The 22,073-nt window shown below is 40.7% G+C and overlaps 1 protein-coding gene across 8 annotated transcripts in view; it reads right to left on the reverse strand.

The window, feature by feature from the left end:
- Positions 1 to 474: 474 nt before the first annotated feature.
- Positions 475 to 22,073, reverse strand: part of RGS7 (regulator of G protein signaling 7) — a 257,025-nt gene continuing 235,426 nt past the window's right edge. For 4 of the 8 annotated variants that reach the window (XM_066178857.1, XM_066178854.1, XM_066178856.1 and 1 more), the window contains one exon: positions 17,082 to 17,557. In XM_066178857.1, the coding sequence (XP_066034954.1) occupies positions 17,399 to 17,557 (159 nt within the window). In that variant the 3' untranslated portion in view covers positions 17,082 to 17,398. Of the gene's footprint in view, positions 897 to 11,595; positions 11,946 to 17,081; positions 18,481 to 22,073 lie in introns of those variants that run through there. The other 4 variants (XM_066178862.1, XM_066178861.1, XM_066178858.1 and 1 more) reach the window with 4 other exon arrangements.

Consider the following 22,073-nt stretch of genomic DNA (forward strand, 5'->3'; position numbering starts at 1 on the left):
TCCCCATGTCTTCCAGGGTACAAAGAGCACTTATAAAAACAGGTTTTACTGGATCATATTGCACATATTTCAGTTTACTTTTTAGTATCAGTGTCTTGTTTAAATGGTGCATATGTATCAATAACAGTTAAAGAGAATTCAGTCATTACCAAATTTTGTCTCATCTGATCTGAAAATTCCCATTCTAATACCTGTATTTTGGGTATAAATGTTGTCAAAATATCATCTTCTGAACACAGATATTTCAAAAGATTTAAACTGCTATTGTGACTGTCTTGTGTACAATAGAAAAAATATCTTGTTACTGCAGAGGAAAATGACTTGTTACATGCTTCTCACATAGTATCTTTATTAAACATTTGGACAGATATGCATCCATTTATTATATAAGTAACCTATGGGTTTTTAGCTTGCAAATTCTGGTTGAAAGTTCACAAGAGCAGGCTTTTCTGTGAACTTTCTGTATTTGTAAGTTCAGTCACTGCAATAAATCCTGAGCTTATTGCCTGCTTAGCAGCACTTTGCCCTGTACCCCAATGGCTAAAGCTTGGAACTCTGCATCTGAGTATTTCAAAACCTCTGACCAGCTTGATTGGAGTTTGTTTGTCTTCTTAAATAATGCGAGTTGTTCTGGAAAGAACATATAATTGCAATTATCTGATAGTCAAATCCTTGGTCACTAACATACCAAGCTCTACTACCACTAAGGTGGAGTGGTTTCATTGGAGCAAAGCCTATTGCAGCATTTTGTAGTTGTTAGAAAAAAAGTGTTCCTTGTGCGTGCTGTAGTTCAGAGCTGTAAGGTCTTTGTGAATGGTTACTCTCAAAGCGCTACAGAAGTTCCCCGGTTCAAGGTGGCTCCTGGCTCCTCGGAAAAAGGAATGTGGGTTTCCAGCCTGGGAGGAGAGAAATAAGTGAAAAAGGAGCACCCCTGGGCTAGGCAGGACAGGTCTGCTTAGTGCTGTTCTGCAGCCTGGACAGTCGGTGCTGAGCTGGTTCAGAAGGAAGAAAGGTGAGTGCTGACCCCAGTAAACACAGTGCGCATCCATGAATCCAACTCATCAATCACAGAAAAAGCTCCTCCAGCCCTATTTGTCAGGGCAAAAGGATTTTCAGATTACAAAACCAGGAGTCACAGTGTGGTCACCTAACCACATAATTTAGGACACAGAACATCCTTGAATTTGATCCAGTTTAAACTTGAGTAAATCTTTTAGATTAAAAAAACCCAACAACATCTATTCTCGATTTAAAAATTGCTAATGGTAGAAAAGCCACATTAACCTCTTGCAATCCACACCAGTAGCTAAGTAATTCCCTGGTGAAATACATAGCCTTTTCATCCTGTGCATTTGTCCAGCTCCAGCCGCCAGATCTTTTTATATCTTCTCTTGCTAGATTGGAGAAGCATTAGTCCTGAAGTAAATACTCACCATCTAAAACCAAAATCCTTCAACTTTTTCTTGGCATGCTTAAATGACTGCACACCTACCACTTCTATTCAAAGATGTTTTCCAGCCTTTTGGTTGGTCTCAGAGCAATCTTTAAGAGTGCCTGAAGCAAACCCTGTGCTTCAGAGCTCAACACACATACAGAAGAAATCAGGCCTCCATGCCAAAAATGCATAATCCCAGGGGTTACATTAGTTTCCAACCAGTTTTGTTCCTGGAGTTGACACCCAGCTAATGCCCTGGACATGAACCAGCATATCCAGTTTAAGCCCATTGACCCCTGGTGAGGCGTTCTCCCATATAGCCCCCACAACTTGTTTCTCTGCACCTGACTTCACTTTTGCCCACCAGATAAATGACTATTGCTCAGTCATACAACATCAAATGACCAAACACTTCAAATTTTTCTTCTAAAGTTCCTTCAGTCCTCCTTTTAGATGGAGGAATCTGGTAATTTTTGTAATCATTGTAAGGTTTTAAGTGATGATTTCATGCTTCTATTACTAATAGTAAAATTTGTGTCATAATTTTTCAGGACACTGTCAGAAACAAGGCTGCTCACTGCTGAACTGTTCAACTACAGAAATATTAGTCAGTGTCACTGGCACTCTGTGTACCTTCATTTCCCTGAAGTCACACGTTATTATTCACTTCATGTCTAAGGTATTATATAAGGTTACTGTGCTGATTTTTCAGCTCAGAGAGAGGTCTCTCTCAAATGATGTAAGGAAGGGTAGCAAGTGCAAGTAATTTTCTGTGCTCCCGTCATGCTTTTCAGGGAAGAGCAGCAACTTAATTAACCAGTTTCATGAACTAATTAAAATAATATATTCTGCATGTACCAATTCATACAACATATGTAGGTGAAATAAAAGCCACAGCTCTTAGTGAAGAATTTAGTGACAGGCCATGAAGAGGACCCTGGGAGAAAAAGGGAAACAGCTCTCTTGTGCTTTTATTTATAAAGACAAATTCACTTTCTTTCTGAAAAATGGATGATACTCAGCCTTGGCTCTGCATGTCAACTCCACTCCTTTTCCCTCTTTGAAATGCTGAGCATCTTGTGATATGTTTGGTAAGTCTCTATTAATCTGTTCCCATCAGAGTGCTAAAAAGACACATATCATGTAGGAAAAATTGCACAGCTCTCCTTCCACATGGACCTCAGCGAAAATAAGCAGCTGAAAATGAGCAGGGATGCACATTTTCCATGATTCATGCTGCAGAACCCACCATAGGCTGTGGGACTGTTTTACAGAATTTGAGCTTTCACAGGAAAAAAAAAATGCTACCAGGCAGCCTGGTGGTGAGGGAAGTCTTCCCAAATAGGAACTGAACATGAATCAAGTCAGGATGACTCAGATTGTTTTTGTGATTCTGCAGAGAGACAATCTGAGATAATAGCTGGGTTGTGTGAAGTATTGCTATAATTTATTACAATAAAAATTCAAAATACAATGACTTACTATTGTGAATTGTTTTTTTATTTTCTCTCTATATATCAAAAAGCACTGTAATATTTAGATTTCTAGCTCCTCTGTATGATTAAACACATATAAAAATACATATAAAAGTCTTCTGTATGCTTTATAGCAAATATGCAAATTATCATGTTAACAAACATAGCAACATACCTTGTGTATGCTCACTGAAGTGCACTTTGATAAGAAGACAGTAATGTGTGGCAGCAAGATTGAGTTACGATGGGAGGGAGCCAGCCTTAGGACATCAAGGAATTTAGAATTTTATCATTACATGTTGAAGCTTATGACCAAGAGCTTTCTTGGTTGTGGGGGAAAAAAAAGAATGACTGAAAAAATAAGCCTGGGCCTTTGCTTAAATATATAAATTAGGTTTGTACTTCTCTAGATTCAAAGAAAGAAAGAAAAACTATGTTTCACAACAACAAGGGTACAGTAGGCAGCATAAAGTATCAGTACAAGTAAAGGACATCTCTGCTGTTTGTGTGTTGTACACATAGGTTAAGTAAATGGTTTTAATTTAACCAACCAAGTCCCATGACTCAAGGTGAGAAAAATTCTTCTTTAGTGCTGTTCTCCATCCTTTGCCAGAAAGCTGTTCCCAATTGAAACTATATTTATCCGTTATTTACCAGTTTAATCAGCTGAGGACAAGTTGTTCTGAAAATGTTTGTTTAAATCGGCCAGCCAGGAATCAAGAAGAAAAAGGACAGGAGTGGAAAGAAAAACCAATATGGAAACATGTCTGAAATTCCAGCGAAAACCTTTCTGTTGACTTTATCAGGATATAGCCAAAATCTGCAGTCAACAGAGAATGATGGCTACTAAAATAAGGGGGAAAGACTAGAGACTGTAAAGAAAGAAAAGGCAAAGAAAGAAAAATAGATGGAACTTCCTAAATTCCCATTAAGAAAAAGGTGGGGGGAGGGAGGAAAATGGAGATTCAGCTGCAAACAAGCAATGGAAGGGAATGAAAACTGAGAAAGTACATTAAAATATGGATGATTACTGATTTTAATGGATAAAGATGTCAGACATTGGCCTTGTCTGCAAATTTTCCTGAACAGGTGGTAGAGGCACAGGCTGGTTTCAGTATGGATAGGATATTGAAATAGCTGGAAAATTCAGAGAGATTATTCATGTCTGAAGCTATGGGAAGATCACATCTGGTAGTAAAAGAAAGCTTTATATTCAGTTTTAAATTGTTTGGAAATGATTGGGGAATTTTTGTTATGAAATTATATTTGGGGTCCTCCCTCTTAGGGAATGTTATAATTCGCAAATTTTACCCTGACAAAACAAAATAATTTTAGTAGAGCACAGTGAGTGCAGCGAGTATGTATCAGTAATGACCATGAAAGGACAAACACCACATAGTGAGCCTTATAGGATTCAGGAAGGACAGAATCTAAGTTTAAACACAAAGAAAGCCAAGTTGTTAAGAAATGTGTCTGAAATGAAATGACTAGTAAATGCTCCAAAAATCAGTCTTTGTGGGGGGAGTAAATGTGGAAGGCATATTGTCTTCTTAATCCAGAACAGACTGACGCATCTTTTGAAGAACAAACTAAAATTCTTTCTAAACTATGAAATCTTGAAGGGAGACCAGGCATGAATTTACCAGCCAGTAAAAAGGTCCTTTAGCCGCTTTCCTCTTGTCCCAGCCAGACCTCCACATGCTGCTCCCTTGTCTGTTTTTTAAATAGTAACATCCAAACATGTAGCTAGTAGAGAGATTGGTGGATGACCAACAGATGGGCAGTTGGTAGACAGAGGCCACTTAGTTTGTTTCTCCCACAGTTTTCTGGTTTGCAGTAGTTTTATTTCCGTTATCACATCTTTCCATCTGTCCTTTTTGAGTTGGCTTCCAGCACAATGAGTGGCTTCCATTTTTAATATACCATACATATATAATTATAATTTTCCCTGTGGACATGGGCAAAGAGCTTGCAGTCTTGACAACCACATCAGAAATGATGGAAGCATGTGCTGTCGATGCCCCAGCTACTGGCCTCTGATATTTTCAGAGTTTACTACATAAGATGACCTTGTTAGCTCAGTCTTACGAACATGGATCAGGACAGAGATGAGCCATCACAATAAATACCTGTCATATGATCCAGACCTAATTCTTCATGGCCACCACTTTCCTGCAGCACATTCAGGTACCAGTGTCCTCATGCATTGCAGCATCCTCCTCACTTCTGTGTGTTTGCCCATGTTGTCGTGTGTCTCTTCCAAGCCCCTGCCGCTGCTACCAATGCCCTCCTCAGGCTAAGGCCCCTCCAAGCACACAGGCACCAGTCTGATTCTCCAGGAGAGCAGTGTATTCATCTTTCCTCTTCCAAGTACATACAAAAGTATTCCTTGCACAAAACCAAAGACTAATTTTGTCAGAAATTCTTCAGGTGCTTCAGGAATGCCATATGGGGAATCCAACTGACAAAAGCAGCCATTGACAATGGACAAACTGTCACAAAGATGTTCCTTTTCCTAGAGTGGAACTGAATTTTTTGCACCATTACCTCTCAAGAAGCAAAAGACCCATGTAGCATTGCACAAAATGTCATATAAAGCCTTATTACCAAGGGGAAAGAACAGTTGGTAGAAATGTCCCAAATAGTTATGCTTCAAGAGCATCAGCCAGTAGTTCAAAACTCTAGAAACTCTGTTGACATGAGCAGATCTTCCCTTCTTCATCAGCAGCTGAGCCAGGTTTTGAGCTAGCAGTGTTTCCAAACAAATTAGCAGTAGTAGAAATAATAGTCGTAATACTGCCCACCCCTTTCCATCACTGGAAGGATTTGGAAAGCAATCTTCTAGCAGAGCTGTGCCAGTTGCACACAGAGTGGGCAGATGCAGAGAACATCTGTTTCAAAGGATGTGCCAGCAGTGCAGGCACTGTGACATCGAATGCCAGCATACAAAAAGGCAGCAGGAAAGTTGCTGTAGGATCCTGTAGAGTGAACATTGTCCCTCCTGTCACCAGAGACAGGACTGTTCAGTCTGTGTCACAGAAGCAACATGCATCCTCCATCTTGATGTTCCCTGCTGCTCCACACACACTGCACCACAGTCCTGTGCATTCACCTCTATAAATACCAGGTCGCCAGTGACTCATATGAGCTTTTTAAATCTAGATGATGAATGGTTTTACATTCCCAAAGAGGAATGCTGTGTCCCACCGCACATTTTTAATTGTCTTGTCTGTTTCTATAAAGCTGAGAGGATGGACTAACAAAAATCACTTGGGGTGATGAAGGGCTTTGATTAAGGGCTCCTGAAACTCAGTTTAGAGCTAGCTATTTCTACCCAAACAGGTGCCTATACCAGGCAGGTTGGAGCAAAACAGAAGCACACAGGTTTCTCTGAGCTGAGATGTGCCCTCTCCTCTCTCAGTTGAACACAGCACTGTCTCAGGCACCACCACCTCAGCAAGGATGCAGTCCCAGATGCCGTGGGGTGTGGATGACAGCAGGACATGGTCACATTTCTCAGTCTCAGATGCATCACACCAGCTGGAGCCCAGAGGCCAGCTCAGCTCAGAGCTGTGGCACACTGTGAGAGCCTTCCTCACTCCCCAGGGAAGCCAGCTCTGCTCCAAGCTGTGGGAAAACCACAACCAGACCCCATGTTTTAGGTTTTTACTGCCTGCCCAGCCACATCATCAGACTATCTCATTTTTAGCAAATGATCTAGACATCAGTGGATTCTCTGATATTAAAAGACTATCCTTCAGCCTGCTACACCACCTCTGAGCGTGACCCCCCACCTAGACTGCAGCCCTTCAAGTTATCCTCCATTTGTTTGTTGGTGTGCTCCCTTAGATCTGCAGATCGCTTTGATTATTTGAACATCTGGAAGTTGTCACATGCCTTTTCTGACCGTGACCATCTGAAATATTACCCAGCAGGACTTGAGGGGAGACACAGTAAGGAAACAAAAACATCCTACTCATAAGAACATGTGGCAGGAATTACCAAATGACACCATCCCAAAGGGTAGTGCTATATATCCAAGCAAAGACAAACTTCCTCTCCATCCCCTAAAGCCGGGACAATTATGTCCCATAATATCAGCTCCAGACATAAAACAATATTACATACAAATACCTAAAGTATTTTTCATTAAACGTTATATTATTAAGGTTAGTTGCCTATTACTAATGAACAGAATGTATTTCTTTCATCCTCCGGCTTTCAAAACTGGAGAGTAGATCCTCCTTGTACATGATTCTCAACAGAAAAACCTCCCAAAAATGGTTCAGTGCCTGAGGTCGTAAGGGTGCCTATTCCTGGTTTGCCTGTTGTCCTTACAGGCAGAATGCAGATTCTTTAGTAAAGCTGGAATAGGATATATTTAAAAATGGGATTGAAAAAGGTTGAATCAGAGTTTCTCAGCAATCCCATCAGAGGCAGTGGGGGTTCTGGAGAAGAGGAGAAAAGAGCAAATTCAATGCAACTATGCAGGGGGAAGCCCAGGAAAATCAAGCACAGATTTTAGATTTGGTTTCTCATTCTTAACAAGATACAGAAATGAACAAATGAAGAACAAATGAAGTGTGGAGCGCAATACAGACCATACTGCTGCAGTCTGGCAGCTGTTAACCAGTTATATTTTGGCCTTTGACAAGAAGTTCTCCCTAAAATCAGAACTAGACAGCAATGAGTTTCTTTCTGAACATCTTGTTTGCTTACAGATCATAGGTCCAAAATCTCATTGCCCTGGAGGAAAATGGGAACAACCACCTGCTCCCATACATTACTTCCAAACTCCTCTTCCCGGTGGGCAGACAGCTGGAAGGGGGGCAGTCTTTGCTGGGGACACGATACTAGTAGAAGTTGAACTGCTTGTTCCATCAGTCCTCAGCCTCTACATGTCTCCAGAGTCGAATCAGACCTTGAAGTACTGGCTTTGCTCCGTGGCGTCACTATTTCTTCTTCCTTTGGGGGTGCTTTATATTTGGTTGCACAGTACTCCGATTTTTTCTTCTTAAACCAAGTGCCACTGGCCACTGAAGAAAATTTCTGACAAACCAAATATATCTTGATAAAACCCCGACATCCTAGAAGGAACTCCTGTAGCGCAGAGACACTCGTTCCCAGGAATCCTCTTAAAAGCAGACGGTTTCCTCTGATGTAACCTGACAAAAATCTTCCACGGTCTTCCTGCTGGGATATGGCAGAAGGTGCTTCGTTTGTCCCCGGCCAGGGGAGGGGACAGGCAGCGCCGCTGTGAGCGCGGCCAGACAGACGCTGCGCCCTGGCGGCAGGCGGGCTCCTGCTCTTCTCTGGTCGCACCAACATCCAGCCACCTATCCCTGTGCCGCGGGATGCCCGCGAGGTGTCACTGCTGCCCCGCCACCGGCACGGCCCCGCCCGGCGGGGACAGCGAGCGGCGCCGGCAGAGCACACGTCCTGCAAAGCTCTCGGGCCCTGATGCTGCCAGGGAAGCTGGCGATTGCCGCCCAGAGATTGCTGCCCAGCCGCTCCGACATCACCGCAGCATCACCGAGGGTTTGGAGGAGGAGCGTAATATCGGGTTTATTTGTCTCTCATGAATATCGACCGGTTGGCAGCACATACATCGGCAAGACTCGGAGTGAAAGAAAACCAAAAATGTCAAAGAGAAAAAAGAGGTGTATGATCACTTCAGGACTACGGGAGAGAAAAGGAAGAAAAAAAAAATCACCAGGCTTTTGATAATACCTAACTAGTTTGCTCTACTGTGGTAAAGAAAAAAATTGCTTTGACTTCCTTCCTTTATTTCTTATTTTATGCTGTATTTAGTTTTCTCAAATAGTGGGTTATAATGAATATCAAAATAGTCCCATCCAGTAAATTTCTCTAATGAATATTTTTTGTAGCAAGCATTACACAATTCATTGTAGTACCATTCAGATTACACAAATTTCCTTAGCAGGGAACTGCAGCAGCAGTGCAGCAGATCAGTGCTGATACACGGGCCATGCTGGCCCTACCATGTCAGTACCTATAAAGCAGAAAGTAGGACTATGCAGGGGATGGAGTTGCTAAAAAAAGCCATTTCTGTGTTACATGATGGACTGATGCTGACTGCTGTAGACAGATTTTCTCTGGTAGAGCTGCTGCTGCTTGCGCAAGATGGCAAGGCCTCAATAATGAGGAGTAATAACCTCCATCCTGGTGCAGAACTCTCAGGATCTGAAAAGGATGAAGCTTCTCCAGGCAATATCAGACATCTTCACCACATTGGGGATGGATAGGTTTTTACTTGTCTCCTTTTTTGTTGTGGTTTTTTTTGGTTGTTGTTTTTGGTTTGGGGTGGGGGGTGTTTTGATTTGGTTTGGGTTTTGGTGTTTTTTTTGGTTTGTTCTTTTCACAATGCTATTACAATAACATATTCAAAATCTTTATTTAGATGTAAAATAAAAGCAGGTGGTTTTGTTATTTTTATAACTCCTTCCTCTCTCTCATTTTCCTTGAAGTCTTCTTGCCTGTTAACCCTTGCTTTTTTCTTTCTTATTAAAAGACACAAAATAATCAAAGCCACTCCACATGCTTTGTGTGGAAAGAGGTTATCTTCATAAGCTTTCTAGAGACAAAGGTGCATTCCCAGCACATGCTGTGGTCTGGGACAAGAGAAGAAGCAGGAGAAATCCAAATCATCTTCCAAAAACAACCCCTAAAGCCACCCTACTAGCCCACCCAACTGTACCAAAGCAATTCTACCACTGACATCCAGCTAGAAAGCACATTTTTAGAAACAAAGGGTAACTGTATTTTAAAGCCAGTCTTGAAGGTTTCAAATCTCTGATTTCAGTGGAAGTATGCTTTGAGGCAGGAAAAAACCAGCACTCCTTGCAGATGAGAATCCCAAAGTACAGTTTTAATACAGCAATGAGGTTTGAGAGAGTATTTTTCTGTTGTTCCACTTAGCTCTGACCAACAGTAGAAGAGATATCTAAAATTCTTATCTTCCATGTTTGTTTTTTCAGTTGGTGGGGGGCTGGATGACTTTTTTTCCAATACACAAATATACAGAAAAGCTAGATGATATGGGTCTGTGCAATGGGAATTGCACTGGGAAGAAGCCCTTTGGAACAAAGTGAAAGTCTGATATTTTAATTTTCTCATTACAGGACAAAAATAAAGATGAAAGCGAAAATTCCCCTCTGCACACAAACGCACTGGTGGGAGAGCAGCTTCAGCCACTCCCTTATGGCTGGGGTCTCCCACACTGTCAGAAAAGGATTAGGAAAACAGCTGAGAAGGAAATTAAGGGAAGAGAGATAAGGCAAAACCTTGCTAGTCAAGAAAGGTTGCTGAACTACGTTGGAAAGAATGGAGGAAGGAGAAATGGAGTCACCCAAAATGGCTTAGGACCCTAAAAAACTCTTTCTGGAAACAAGTCCTCTCATTAATTGAGCATTTCTATCGAAACTGTATCAGCAGCTTACTCTATCCATTGATGAAATTTGTGCCTCCTCTCCAAAAAATTTTATCTGTGATGTAGGCACAACATGAGCTTCCACAGGCCTGTTCACTGTTGTCACTGGAGCCAACACCCAGACCACTATGGACCAGGACTCAGAATTATTTCCTAGTCTTGGGCTTTAATATTCACTCCTGCCTCCCACAGACACTTTCTTTGATAACAGACAGAGACATTCTGCATCACTCTGTGGACATCCTCACCTCACTCTTACCATGGAAGAAGCTCAAGCTTCTTCCTTATTCCAAATTGCGATGCTGGGGGTGAATAGCCTGAGTACCCACCCACTTCCTGCCATCGGTCCCGGGCACCAGAGGAGTCACACTTTTTGTCCACCTCCATTCACCTAAGCAAAGGAATAACTGACCTCTCTTGTATATCTTGAGGTTGCCAGAGACACCTCCCCACCAGTGAGGAAGGATGTCCCTCCTGTGGACAGGCACCCTGCTCCCCAGGACATTTCCCCACATGCTTTCTCCTTCACCCTGGGGGAGTGGTGGCTGTAGGAGGAGTGGGGAACTCCTGGGAACAGGGTGGGGAAGGGAGGAGACAGACTGCTGGAAGAAGGATGGTCCCCTGACATCAGGAGTCAGAGATGCACATACATTGTGCATCCACATCAGCCTCTGCCCTTTCACTGATCTGCCTTTCTTTTAATGCTTTCTGGTTTTTGTTTTGTTTCTTTCTAGTTTGTTTTTGGTTCGAAGAAGGATAAAACAGAGAAGGTAAGTATAAAGAGCATTAGTGAGCACCATAAGACCATGCAAGAGAGATCAACGGAGCAAGAATCAGAGGAACAAAGGAAAAAAAAAAAACAACATAAAAGAAGAATTCTAAAAAAGGTGTTACTGATGGGGAGGGGGAGAAAAGAAAGAGAATCAAAAAAAAAAAAAAAGTTGTCTGAAGAACAGTGCATCAGAAGAGATGAACTCAAAAACAGTTCATAGTTTATGGGTAATACATTCCTCTCAGCAAAAAGGTAGAAAAGTAAGTCACATTAAATATGTCATTGCCACTCATCTTTTAAAAATGAAAGGAGTAAAGGAATAAAAAGGTGGATAGGACAAATAATGTGCATAATGAAATGCCTCATTTATGTGATACCCATGCTGAAGGAGCAGCTGCCATTAAGAGGGAGGTTGGGAAACAGTACCCGTTTTGAAAGATGACATCCATGATGAATCTAACAAGAGATATCAAAATCTAGTCAAATCAAAAAGAAAGCCAATGAAGGTGAATGCAGCAGAATATATTTTGGGAGCAAAGTACAATAAAAATTGTGCAAATGCCACTAACAAGGTAACATTTACCATCGTGTCTTAATATTGTTTGATATTTACTGTCCATGTCCACACTTGTAAATAAGGACTATCATCTAGCATTTGAGCAGGTTCTCAGAGTTTATTGTCTGGACAAATTTTCTTTGCAATTTACACATACAGATCCCTTACAGCAAATAGTGATGACGGTCCTCATTCTCATTCAAGTGTTTGTGTTAAAGAACCAGGGCAGCAGATTCCTCACTCTCACATAATGATACCTGCAGATAAAAGGACTTGCAAGTAGTGCACAGGTGAAATAAAAAATAATAATAATTTTAAAAGACTTTGGGAAAAGTGAAAGATGGTTTGAAAAAAAGATGATTCTATTCAAGAAAAAATTCAAGGCACCTTATTGACCCAAGAAGAGTCAACTACACACAAAGAGTAGCAACCATCTACACTAGACTGCACAGAATCTGGGCATCACTGTGTCATATAAGCTGGGACTGTTCAGTAGTGGCCATCTACAGCAAAAAGGGCAAGTCCTGTAGTTGTGCATATGGGCAGAAGTACAACAACAATCCTCTGCCCTCCTCCTGTAAAACCCTGGTGGGAGTCCTGCAAGCACCATCCTCCAAGAAATTTGGCCTCCCTGGCCCAGAGGAGGGTAATAAAGTCACCCAACACTTCAGAGAACTCCAGTAAGAAAACCAGAGGACGTTGTGACATTGCAATGTCCATTTATGTTGGGAACATATTATTGCAGTGACTGCAGCAGCCTGGTCAAAAACAAAGGGATAAATCAAAGCAAGGAAGATTCTGTTTAGATATTAGGGAAATAGAACTTTGTAGTTTCAGAGATAATGACTATCTGGAGAGAATGCAGCCCTCAAGTCAATGTCCATACAAACAAAACACTTTGAATTATACACATGCCACTTGAGGACTCCACAGTCTGCAACAGTATGAGGAGGGGAATCCAGCCTCAGAGAACTCATCCTCTCTTCCCCTTCACCTCTTTAATATTGGGACTTCAGCATATCTTCAGTTCACAGGAGAATAAAGCAATCTGCTCAGCATAGTCAGATCAAAAGGCAGACTGGTGTGAGTCACAACCACTTAGCAATTTGCTTAAATGAATTGTGGACACAAAATATGATCAAATAATTTGCTTATAATTTCCCTTGAACATGTTGGGATTAAAACCTTATTGTCTTTAAATCTTTGTAGCTATTTAAATTCTTTTAGCAAAATTCCTATGTTTTATGCCCCTGTCATAGTAAGTCCAGTGTTATGCTCCTACTTTATTAAGTGCAGTGTTAGTTCTATGGACGATATCTTTAGCTAGAAGAGACATAAAAAATATGTAAGTTTTAAAATTAAATTCGAAGAGCTGAATAATAAATTAAGCATAAAAATAAATAATTATAAATAATTATAAATAATTAGAAGAGCCACAAATAAATCACTGGCTTTTCCAACTCCCAGTTACATATCAAAAACAGCCTTTCCTCCCTTTGATAGTCTGCTTTTTTTTTCTTTTCTTTTTTTCTTTTTTTTCTTTTTTTCTTTTTTTTTTTTTTTTTTTTTTTAATAAATTAACATCCTAAATGAATTCCTATAGGCTTTGTTTTCTGGAATTGGTTGTTGCCCTCCTATTTTTTTTCTTTCTCAGGAGACTATCTGGCATTTATGTCTCATGATTTCAGACAATATTAGGGGTGCAATTTTAAAAATCCAACTCTAGATATTTTATTATTATTCAGTATTGCTTTCTAGATGAAAAAAATGTTGTTGTTAGGCTTTAAGGCACCTGTCACAGTTGATCTTGCCTGGGTTTTCAGGTTTTAATTCCAGCTCAGCATGGCTGTGGTCAACAGGCTGGCAATCAAGCAGATGCATTCTGCCTCTCTTGCTCCTAATTATTCAGCGCTCCAGTTCTCCTCCCTTGTCGATTCTGTTCTGGTCACCACAATTAATTCCCATTCCCATTCCTGTGTTCACCTTCAACTCATTAGTTTTTGGCTGGTCTCCACTACTGTTTCAGCTCAGCATTTTGCAATTTATCTCATCACCACTGTAAGGCCCTTTTTATCTCTCGCCCTTTTTTGTCTCTCTTTGGTTTTCTAAAGCTGAAGGACTATTTTTACTTGCCTCTTACAGAAGAATGGGTGAATATTTTGCTGTTGTCAGGTAGGTGCCAGGGTATCTTCTGCCTTGCCCACCAGCTATTTTCCTTCACAGGCTGATCTGGGAGCAAAAAACCATCTGAAGAGTGCAGTGGCGTCATCAAACACTTTATCCTGTAGGCTTTAGAGCTGTTTTATGTACAAGGATATTTGGGGAAAGTGACTGACTGATGAACCCCAACTCTCAAGTGGAAGTTTCAAGCTCTAACCAGTTATTTTAAGGAACATTACAATTAATATCCCACATAGGGGTTTTAAGCTTTTTGGGCAGAGCCAGGAGGCACCGAATGATCGCTTTTCCCTAGAAGACAAGAAATATTGTCCCTACAGAGTGATTTTGTCTCTTGGTCCTTTTTTCCTCAGTAGACTTGTGGCCTCACTGACATTCTAAATTGGTAAATTGTTGTCTAACTAAAGTCATACCGCAGCTCTTCGGTTATTGTGCAAGCATGCCTTAATCTCAGATAATTCTTGAAGTGAAACTTTGTATAAATTTGGAAACATAAATTTAGCTTTTCTCTGTGGGGAAGCAAAATGAAGTTTGTGCCTGCTTGGAGTTTCCAGTCCCAGTATTGTATCACTGGCTGATGACAGTGATGAGGTGAAGTATCAGAAGATTGCAGATAAACCTTTTAAAAATTGTATAGTTGTAGGATTGATTTTGTTTGGGCCAAGTTCACGCATATATAACAGTGGAGCTGCATCACTTCGAACAAGCTCAAATGAAACCTTAACACAGCTCCCTGACTACTTTGAAATCCTTATTAGTAATGCCTGGTTTTACTTTAGAGACATCATGTTAAATCCTGTGCAAATACAGGGAAAGACAGCCATTCAATACAGACTTCATATTTCTTGAAAGGAAATGTCCTTGATTTGTCTGGGATAGATTTGACTTTCTTCCTAGTAGCTGGTGCAGTGCTGTGGTTTGTGTTTAGCATGAGAATACTGTTGGTAAGACACTGATGCTTTCGGTGTTGTGGAGCAGGTCTTACCCTAAGTGAAGGACTTTCCAGTTTCCCATGCTCTGCCAGGGAGCGGGTGCACAAGAAGCTGAGAGGGAGCATCCTGAGGACAGCTGACCATACCATAAACACCATGCTCAGTATAGAAACTGGGGAGTCAGTCAAGAGGAGCCAATGGCTGTTCAGGGGCTGAGCATTGGTCAGCAGGTGGTGAGCAACTGCCTTGTGCATCGCTTGTCTGTCTTGGGTGGAGGGTTTTACTCCTTCATCTCTTGCTCTCATTTTCATTAAGAATACTGTCATTATTAATTTAAATTATTTCAATTATTACATTTTTCTTATCTTAACCCATGAGTTTTACTTTTTTCCTCTTTTCCTCCCAGTCCCACTGGAGGTAGATATTCCAGGACTTTTATCGACCAGTTGGTATTGCAAAGTGATTTGGGAAAAAAAACATTCTTAGGGTGAAGTTGCATGAAATACCTAATATTTGAATTTGAAACAGTAGGTATTTGAAGGAAGTGATTCTTTGAAGCAGACAGTGGTATCTAATTAGTTAACTACTAAGGCAAAGGAGGCAATATACCAGTTGATGCAATTGGTGGCATTAGGAGTTTGGAAATAAATATCTCTATTTGGCACTGAGAAGTGAAGCACAACTCAGATTTCTGTGGATTGCCTGGCCCCAAGCTCATGTTTCAGAGCTCACATTTCTGTGGTAAAATTAAATCTCAGTTAAAGATCTGTGATTCAGTGTGGATACTTACTAAAATTCATCTGACCTCCCTAGGTTTTGGATATTTTGAGTTGAGCTGCATGGAGCTCTTGCTAAGATCTTGACAGGACCCAGCTCTGATGGGGTATTTCCATAAAAAAGAGACATTTTGAAGAGATAATTGTCATCCTAGCTAGAAACCAGAAACACAGTGGCATGTGAAAACAATGAACAAAGAGAAATCCCAAACCTCAAGAAACCTCAACTGAGCAGAATATGGGGAGCAGCCATTCATGGATTTGTAATGCATTTTGTACTGGGTTCACTCAGACTGCCTCTCTGAAGATGCTGCATTTCGTGGTTATGGCTGCACCAGGCTTCTGACAGAGCAGGTGGAGAAGTGAGTGCTCCCTGCAGCAGGAAGCTCAGCTCCCCTCTGCCCTCTCCCCTCTGTACACAGCTGCATTGTGTACAACAGTCCTGTCCCTAATGGCACCAATGCAGGTGGTTTTCCTATGCTCACTGAGATGTCTCTGGTACCAAGGCATTCAAGTTGATTGTCTGCTTGTATCTATGACCGTCCCACTTTGTATGTGCGTGTTTAGCATTCATAGTCCCTTTGAAACAAGATTCTCAATATCAAACCAAAGTTAACATGACAGATGGTAGTAAAGTTGGCTGTTCTGAGTCTATTCTGTGAATTGCTAAAAAGGCTTGTTTGTCCTGTGCACCCTACCATGACCTGGAGGTATCAGCATTTTGTCATTTGACTTAGTTTCCATCCTTTCTTTTCCACTGTGAGATTCTGTCTACTATCCTTACATCACCCCTATCAGTCAACAGTGTTGTTTTTTAGGCCAAGCAGATTTCTGGTTGCAGCTCAGATTAGCTTCAGAAGCTCCATATCTACTGTCTCACAGGCAACCTCAACACACACTCATAAATCTGTCAACAGGTCTCTGTGTGAGTAAGCTCAGCAGTGGACACACAACAGCATCCCCCAACAGAGCCCTGGAATTAAAATGACAGCCTCCTCCTGCGTTCCTACCGGAGGTTTACTCCACAGACCGCATACTTAGCACTCCCAAACCACTACCTTTTCAGCTTAAAATGCTGCCTGGCATCACAAGTGACAGCAAGGAGAAAGAAGCACTGTCCTTCCTATTTAGCAAGTGTACCCTTGTGTTATCAGGCAACTTTGTTCATGTCCATTCCTAAGGAAGTGCAGTCCCATCCATCCGATCTGGCGCAGCGACTGAATCGCTGTGCGGGCTGCACTGTTACAGGCCTAGCTTAAAGAAAGGTTTGCTTATGCGATGATGAGCAAGCGGGAAAGGTCTTTCTGCTGCTGGCTTGATAAAAAGAAAAGAAAAGAAAAAGTAAATGGTTATCAATAAAGTGTGTTTGATTAGGTGTCACTGAGAGAAAGAAAATGCCATTTCACGTCACTTTTTAGAAAGCACAAGGTGTGTAACTTTGGGGGATCGTTTTGCTCTTGACTAATCTTCAGATTCAATATTAAAATCTCAAACTTCCCAAAGGAAAGAGATTCTGCATCTTTTAATGAAAGATAAAACAACAATATAAACATACACAAATTTACAGAGAAAGGATCAACTTTAATACATCTGGAGTAAAAGGTGTTCTTTTTTTAAATATGGTATAAAAATAAATGCAAGAAACATTAACAGAGAATATACAGACAACAGACAAAGACACAGGCTTTCTTTCTCAATGTGAATACATCAGTGAAATGAAACCTTCTGTGCTAATTTATTGTGCAATAAATGTGATGCCATATGTATATTTATTAATATATGCATTTTTTACATTTCTTCCAGTTTTTGATTGACGTATTTTTTTTAATAAACTGTGCCTAGCAGAAGCTTTTTTTTCACTGTACTTGAGCTTGCAGAAAATAAAAAGACACAGATCCAGCTTGATATGAAGGAGGAAGTAAGCAGACAGTTTTCGAAATGGAGGCATCGAAAGGCTAGAGAGTCCCTCGGAGTCTGTAATGCCTTAGTATACACAAAAGAAAACAAGTCAGGTCCTTGCTCATGCAACATCTTGTTCTACTGTCCTCTGAGTCAGGCAATCAGTGAGCTACAAAGTATGTATAATGATTTGAGTCTGCTTCCATGCTACAAGGTGATCCTTTTAGTAGGACTGCACTAGACTGGTTAACCTCTTTGATGTGAGCGATTTCCCCTGAGGAAAAGATAAAAACAAAAAACAAAAACAGAAAACAGAGGCATGATCACTGCAAACCTGTTCATCAGCAACCACTCAGTGTTGCCACATCACTCTCAAATAACTAGGGGCACCAACTGGAGTCTGTCAAATCTTAAACCACAGGAAGCCCTTACACTTAAAACACCTGCACTGCCAGCCAGCCAGATTGTGTCACAGAACAAGCCAGCAAATTTAAAGGCCATTTTTGAATGAGTTTGCTTTTGGCTGATGAGAAACTGATGCTGAGGTTTTTGCTGTCAGTCACACCCAGAACTTGAAGGCTACCGCGAGCAAGAGTGCCTTGTACTGCAAAGATGAATGTGCAAACTGCAGTAGCTCTGTCACAGAGGACAAAAAAAGCTACTTTCAAGTTAAGGTAAGGTAAAAAAGTAAGAGGCAGATTGCATACAGGTAGGAAAGCATCTTTTCCATGAACACAGCTATAGGTTTGCTGAGAGCATATTTACTATTTATTACAAGCATTGGTCAGGTATATTACATGTGACTGCATAACACTGCTTTGAGGTGTTGGATTTCCATATCGTTGTTTTCCTCATCATTCCTCCTGTTGCAAGGATGTGGTTTCAATTTTTTAACAAGTCCTTTTAATAAGATGTAATGACTGTCCCACAAGAGCTAGGTCTACAGCGTGAAGAGGATGGTGTAAGGTATGTCACTCTGGTATATTTCCGGCAGGTTTGAGCTTTATCTGAGCCAGACAGAAACCACAGAACAGGAATTAGCTCTCCTATGGCCACATAAAAGGAGTTAGCTCTCCAAGGGCCACCCTACTGTGGCTCTGATCCAACAGAGGCACAGCTGGCACAACAAGCTGACATCACAGGCATGCCCTGACAATGTAACACAAAAATATCATAAAACATTAAATAGAAAATGCCCCTAGCTCACCGGTTAGCCGTTTAATACTTACATTTATTAAATTGTTCATTTTAAGTGCCCAATTCAGAAATATCAAACTAATTTCAAGGAGAATACAATAAAAAAATACTGTCACTATGGAAAGATGCTTTATTTTCTGCAGTAAATGGTGAATGAACTTATTCTGCCATATCAATAAATTGTTAAGTCATCTGTGGTGTTATAACTCAGTGGAATTACACAATTTAATATCTATTGTCATTATCAATTAAATTTAAGATCACAGGGATCTCTAAGTTGGTCTTGAGCACTCGCTCAAATGCAATATATCAGAGTGGGTCTCTATAAAAGGAAGAATAACTATTTTATTCTTTGTGCTGTGAAATACAAGTTGAACAAATTAGGATGAATACTCTCCCTACAACATAATTTGAAAGGGAACTCATGATTTGCAATGTTGGGTAAGACTGTTCATCCATCAGGTTTCCCAAATCACTTGACAGTATTAATACCTGCTTCTTTGAAAGATGGAAAGTCTCCTTCCTGGCAGTCTGTCTTCCCTGTATCTGCCACTTTCTACCTATATTAAATTCACAGCTTCTTGATACTTTTTAACCCTAAATTATCTTTTTCTCTAATGCAGAAGGTAAGCTGTTATAGTAAGATGCCTTTTCTTTTTAAATAGTCAAAAAAGCCTTGACAGCAGTGCGGCCTTGGAATAAAATTTAAAATATTAAAAGCATTTCCAAGATTAATGTTCTGTTGAACAATTTTGTTAGACAATTCATTAGACTTCTGGTGCTAGACACAATCTCAGAAAATACTGAACATATGCTTATCTTTGCCTTTCGTTAGGTTATTTGCACTTGAGTTTACAGGTGTACAGGTCTGGCTACTTTCTGTAAACATGTATGAGTTCCCTTTAGTACTGAATTGCATAACCCGCTTAATATATTAAAACCAGGAGTTCTCAATTAGTTACAATTTGCTCAATACTACCCTGGAAAGCTGCATAAATGCTTGTTGTGGCATAAAATCTGTGAAATAATTGTTCATTATTATTTGCAACTACTATTTAGCAGTTTCAAAATTTCTGGAAGTTCTAGATGGACCATAAACAAATTCTAGCATCTCAGGAATGAATTATGTTATCACATAAACTAGGAAGTCCTGACATAAAAATCAGGCCAAAAAGTAGTTATTAATTGATCTGTGTGATTGTTTTCTACATATTGTTTGAATTTTGCCCCAGAGACACAGTAAGCTGTCATGACAATTTTTTTTCTGCATTCCACATAACTCACTCCCTGGATATTGCTGATCTTTGGATATTTTTTCTCCAAAGCCCTACAGTGATCAGGAACTCTCTGGATGGTCCTCTCCTTCAACTCTCCTCCCTGCCTCAGAGAAACCTCCATCTGAACAACAACAACAACAACAACAACAACAAATAGTGTTTTTCCACATATTAGTAGTTCTAATTTCTCACAAAGTTGCAAAAGTGACAGCTTAGAAGATACACCCTCCTTAAGAGATCTTCCTAAATGCTTATTCTGAATCATATTAATTTCTGATTAGGAAAATAAGCTTTTAATACACAGAATCCATTGCAGCCACAGATACATAATTATCACATCTTCTTACTAGAACTGCAGGGACTTGTTATTTTTCACTTTACAAAATACTCCTTTCAAACTCTGTTCCAGAATATACTTCTGCTTTAGCTCTCTGTGGAAGGGTTTAATAATTAGCGCTTCTAGGAGATTTCCAGATTCACTTAATTTACAGGCTGATGTAAGGATCATCCATTGTGGGTCCCAATTTAAGAGCTGAGCCTAGATATTTCTTTCAGATACAATGTTAACAGCATTTCCATTTTGATTTGGGAACCTGCATCTAACAGGCCAGTTTTCAGAGTTGTAGCACATGAAGATGTTTCCTGTGCTAATGAGATTAAAGAAAACTGGGGGGCAGGGGAAACAGATACAGAAGTAGTAGATGTTTATCTGAATAATGGAAAGGAGATCCTTAATATTTTGAACATATTATTGACATCAACATTTAGAATCATATGGCCAATTTCTAAAGATGATTAGGAATTTTTGGCTGTATTAGTGCACTTTGGCCATAACAATTATAACTATTTAAGAATTTTATTAATAATGCAGATGCCAAAGTGGAACTCTGCACACATACCCTGACAAGGGAGTCAGAGTGTGAGAAGGCAGCACAGCAGCTGGAGTGAACAGCTACACCTAAAAGTACAAAATCAATTTGCCCCAGCATTCAGTCCCTATTTGAACATACTAACTGCTTGACATATAGTTGTCCTTCCAGCTTTATTTCTAGCGAATTTAGGGGGCAAAATTGCCAAGCTATGTGTAGATGCTGCTAAGCACAGTTGCACTGACTGACCCATTTATGCAGAACGACACTAACACCTCAAACAGTCCAGCAAAAAAGTCAGCAACAACTTCCATACATATGTGGCTTAAAAGATATCAATATGAAATGTCTATAGGTGTTGGAGTTGAAATGTATGGTAGAGAAAGATCACATCTTTTCCTCAGGAAGATTTATTATCTTCCTTTCTACTAAGCAACCTCAAATGCCCCTTTTTCATGTTTCTTTGTTGCCAGTGCAGGTGCTACTCCCCAGGACCTATACTGGTAGCACTAGAAAAGAGAACTCCATGCATCTGATGGGGAAAGAGAGGCAGCGTCCCACTGTGAGCAAAATGAGATGTGGAGCGAGAAGCAACCCTCCTTGGCCTCAGTGTTCCTCATCTGCTCACGTGTGAAACACCTGCAGCACAGTGTCAGCCCAGCCAGATCAGCAGGGAAAGCTTCCAGGTGACATTGCAGTCCACTAAACACAGAGCTGGTGTGTAAACAGCCCCTGACAAGAGCACATGTCGAGAGACATGGGAGAAGAAGCAGTAAATCCCTTTCCATGTTGAGGCAGCCCTTGCTCTACCAGCACAAGGGAATTGCTTCAGCACTTCTCCGGGGTTCAGAATTCTGCTTCAGCTTCCACAGCAGCACAGGATGCTGCTGTCAGCCATCTGTGCAGGTGTATTTCTCTTTCAGATATGAGGAAGGGGACAAGGTTAGTATTTACTGAATTTGGGGCACAAGTTGTCAGCACAGCTGCAGTGCTAAGTAGTTACATGTGCAGGGAAATCCTTCTGCCTCTGGCTGAGATTTGCAGTCCTTTGCTCCCTTCTCATTAGGGCCATACTGTTTTCTGCAATGATCTGAAGCGGGAGGCAGCAGCTGAACAACTGCCTTCCTGTTTTGGCTCATTCCAAATCCAGTGACATCCATTTCTTTCTCCTTTAGCACTTTGCATTTACTGATGAGCTGCTCTCATTTGTGATTAACCTAAAACCTCTTGCCAGATGGGGTAGCTTGAACTTGAATA

The sequence above is a fragment of the Chamaea fasciata genome, unplaced genomic scaffold, assembly GCF_029207755.1.
Source record: "Chamaea fasciata isolate MVZ Bird 193981 ecotype frontalis unplaced genomic scaffold, bChaFas1.0.hap1 SCAF_3, whole genome shotgun sequence".
Classification (NCBI taxonomy): Eukaryota; Metazoa; Chordata; class Aves; order Passeriformes; family Sylviidae; genus Chamaea; species Chamaea fasciata.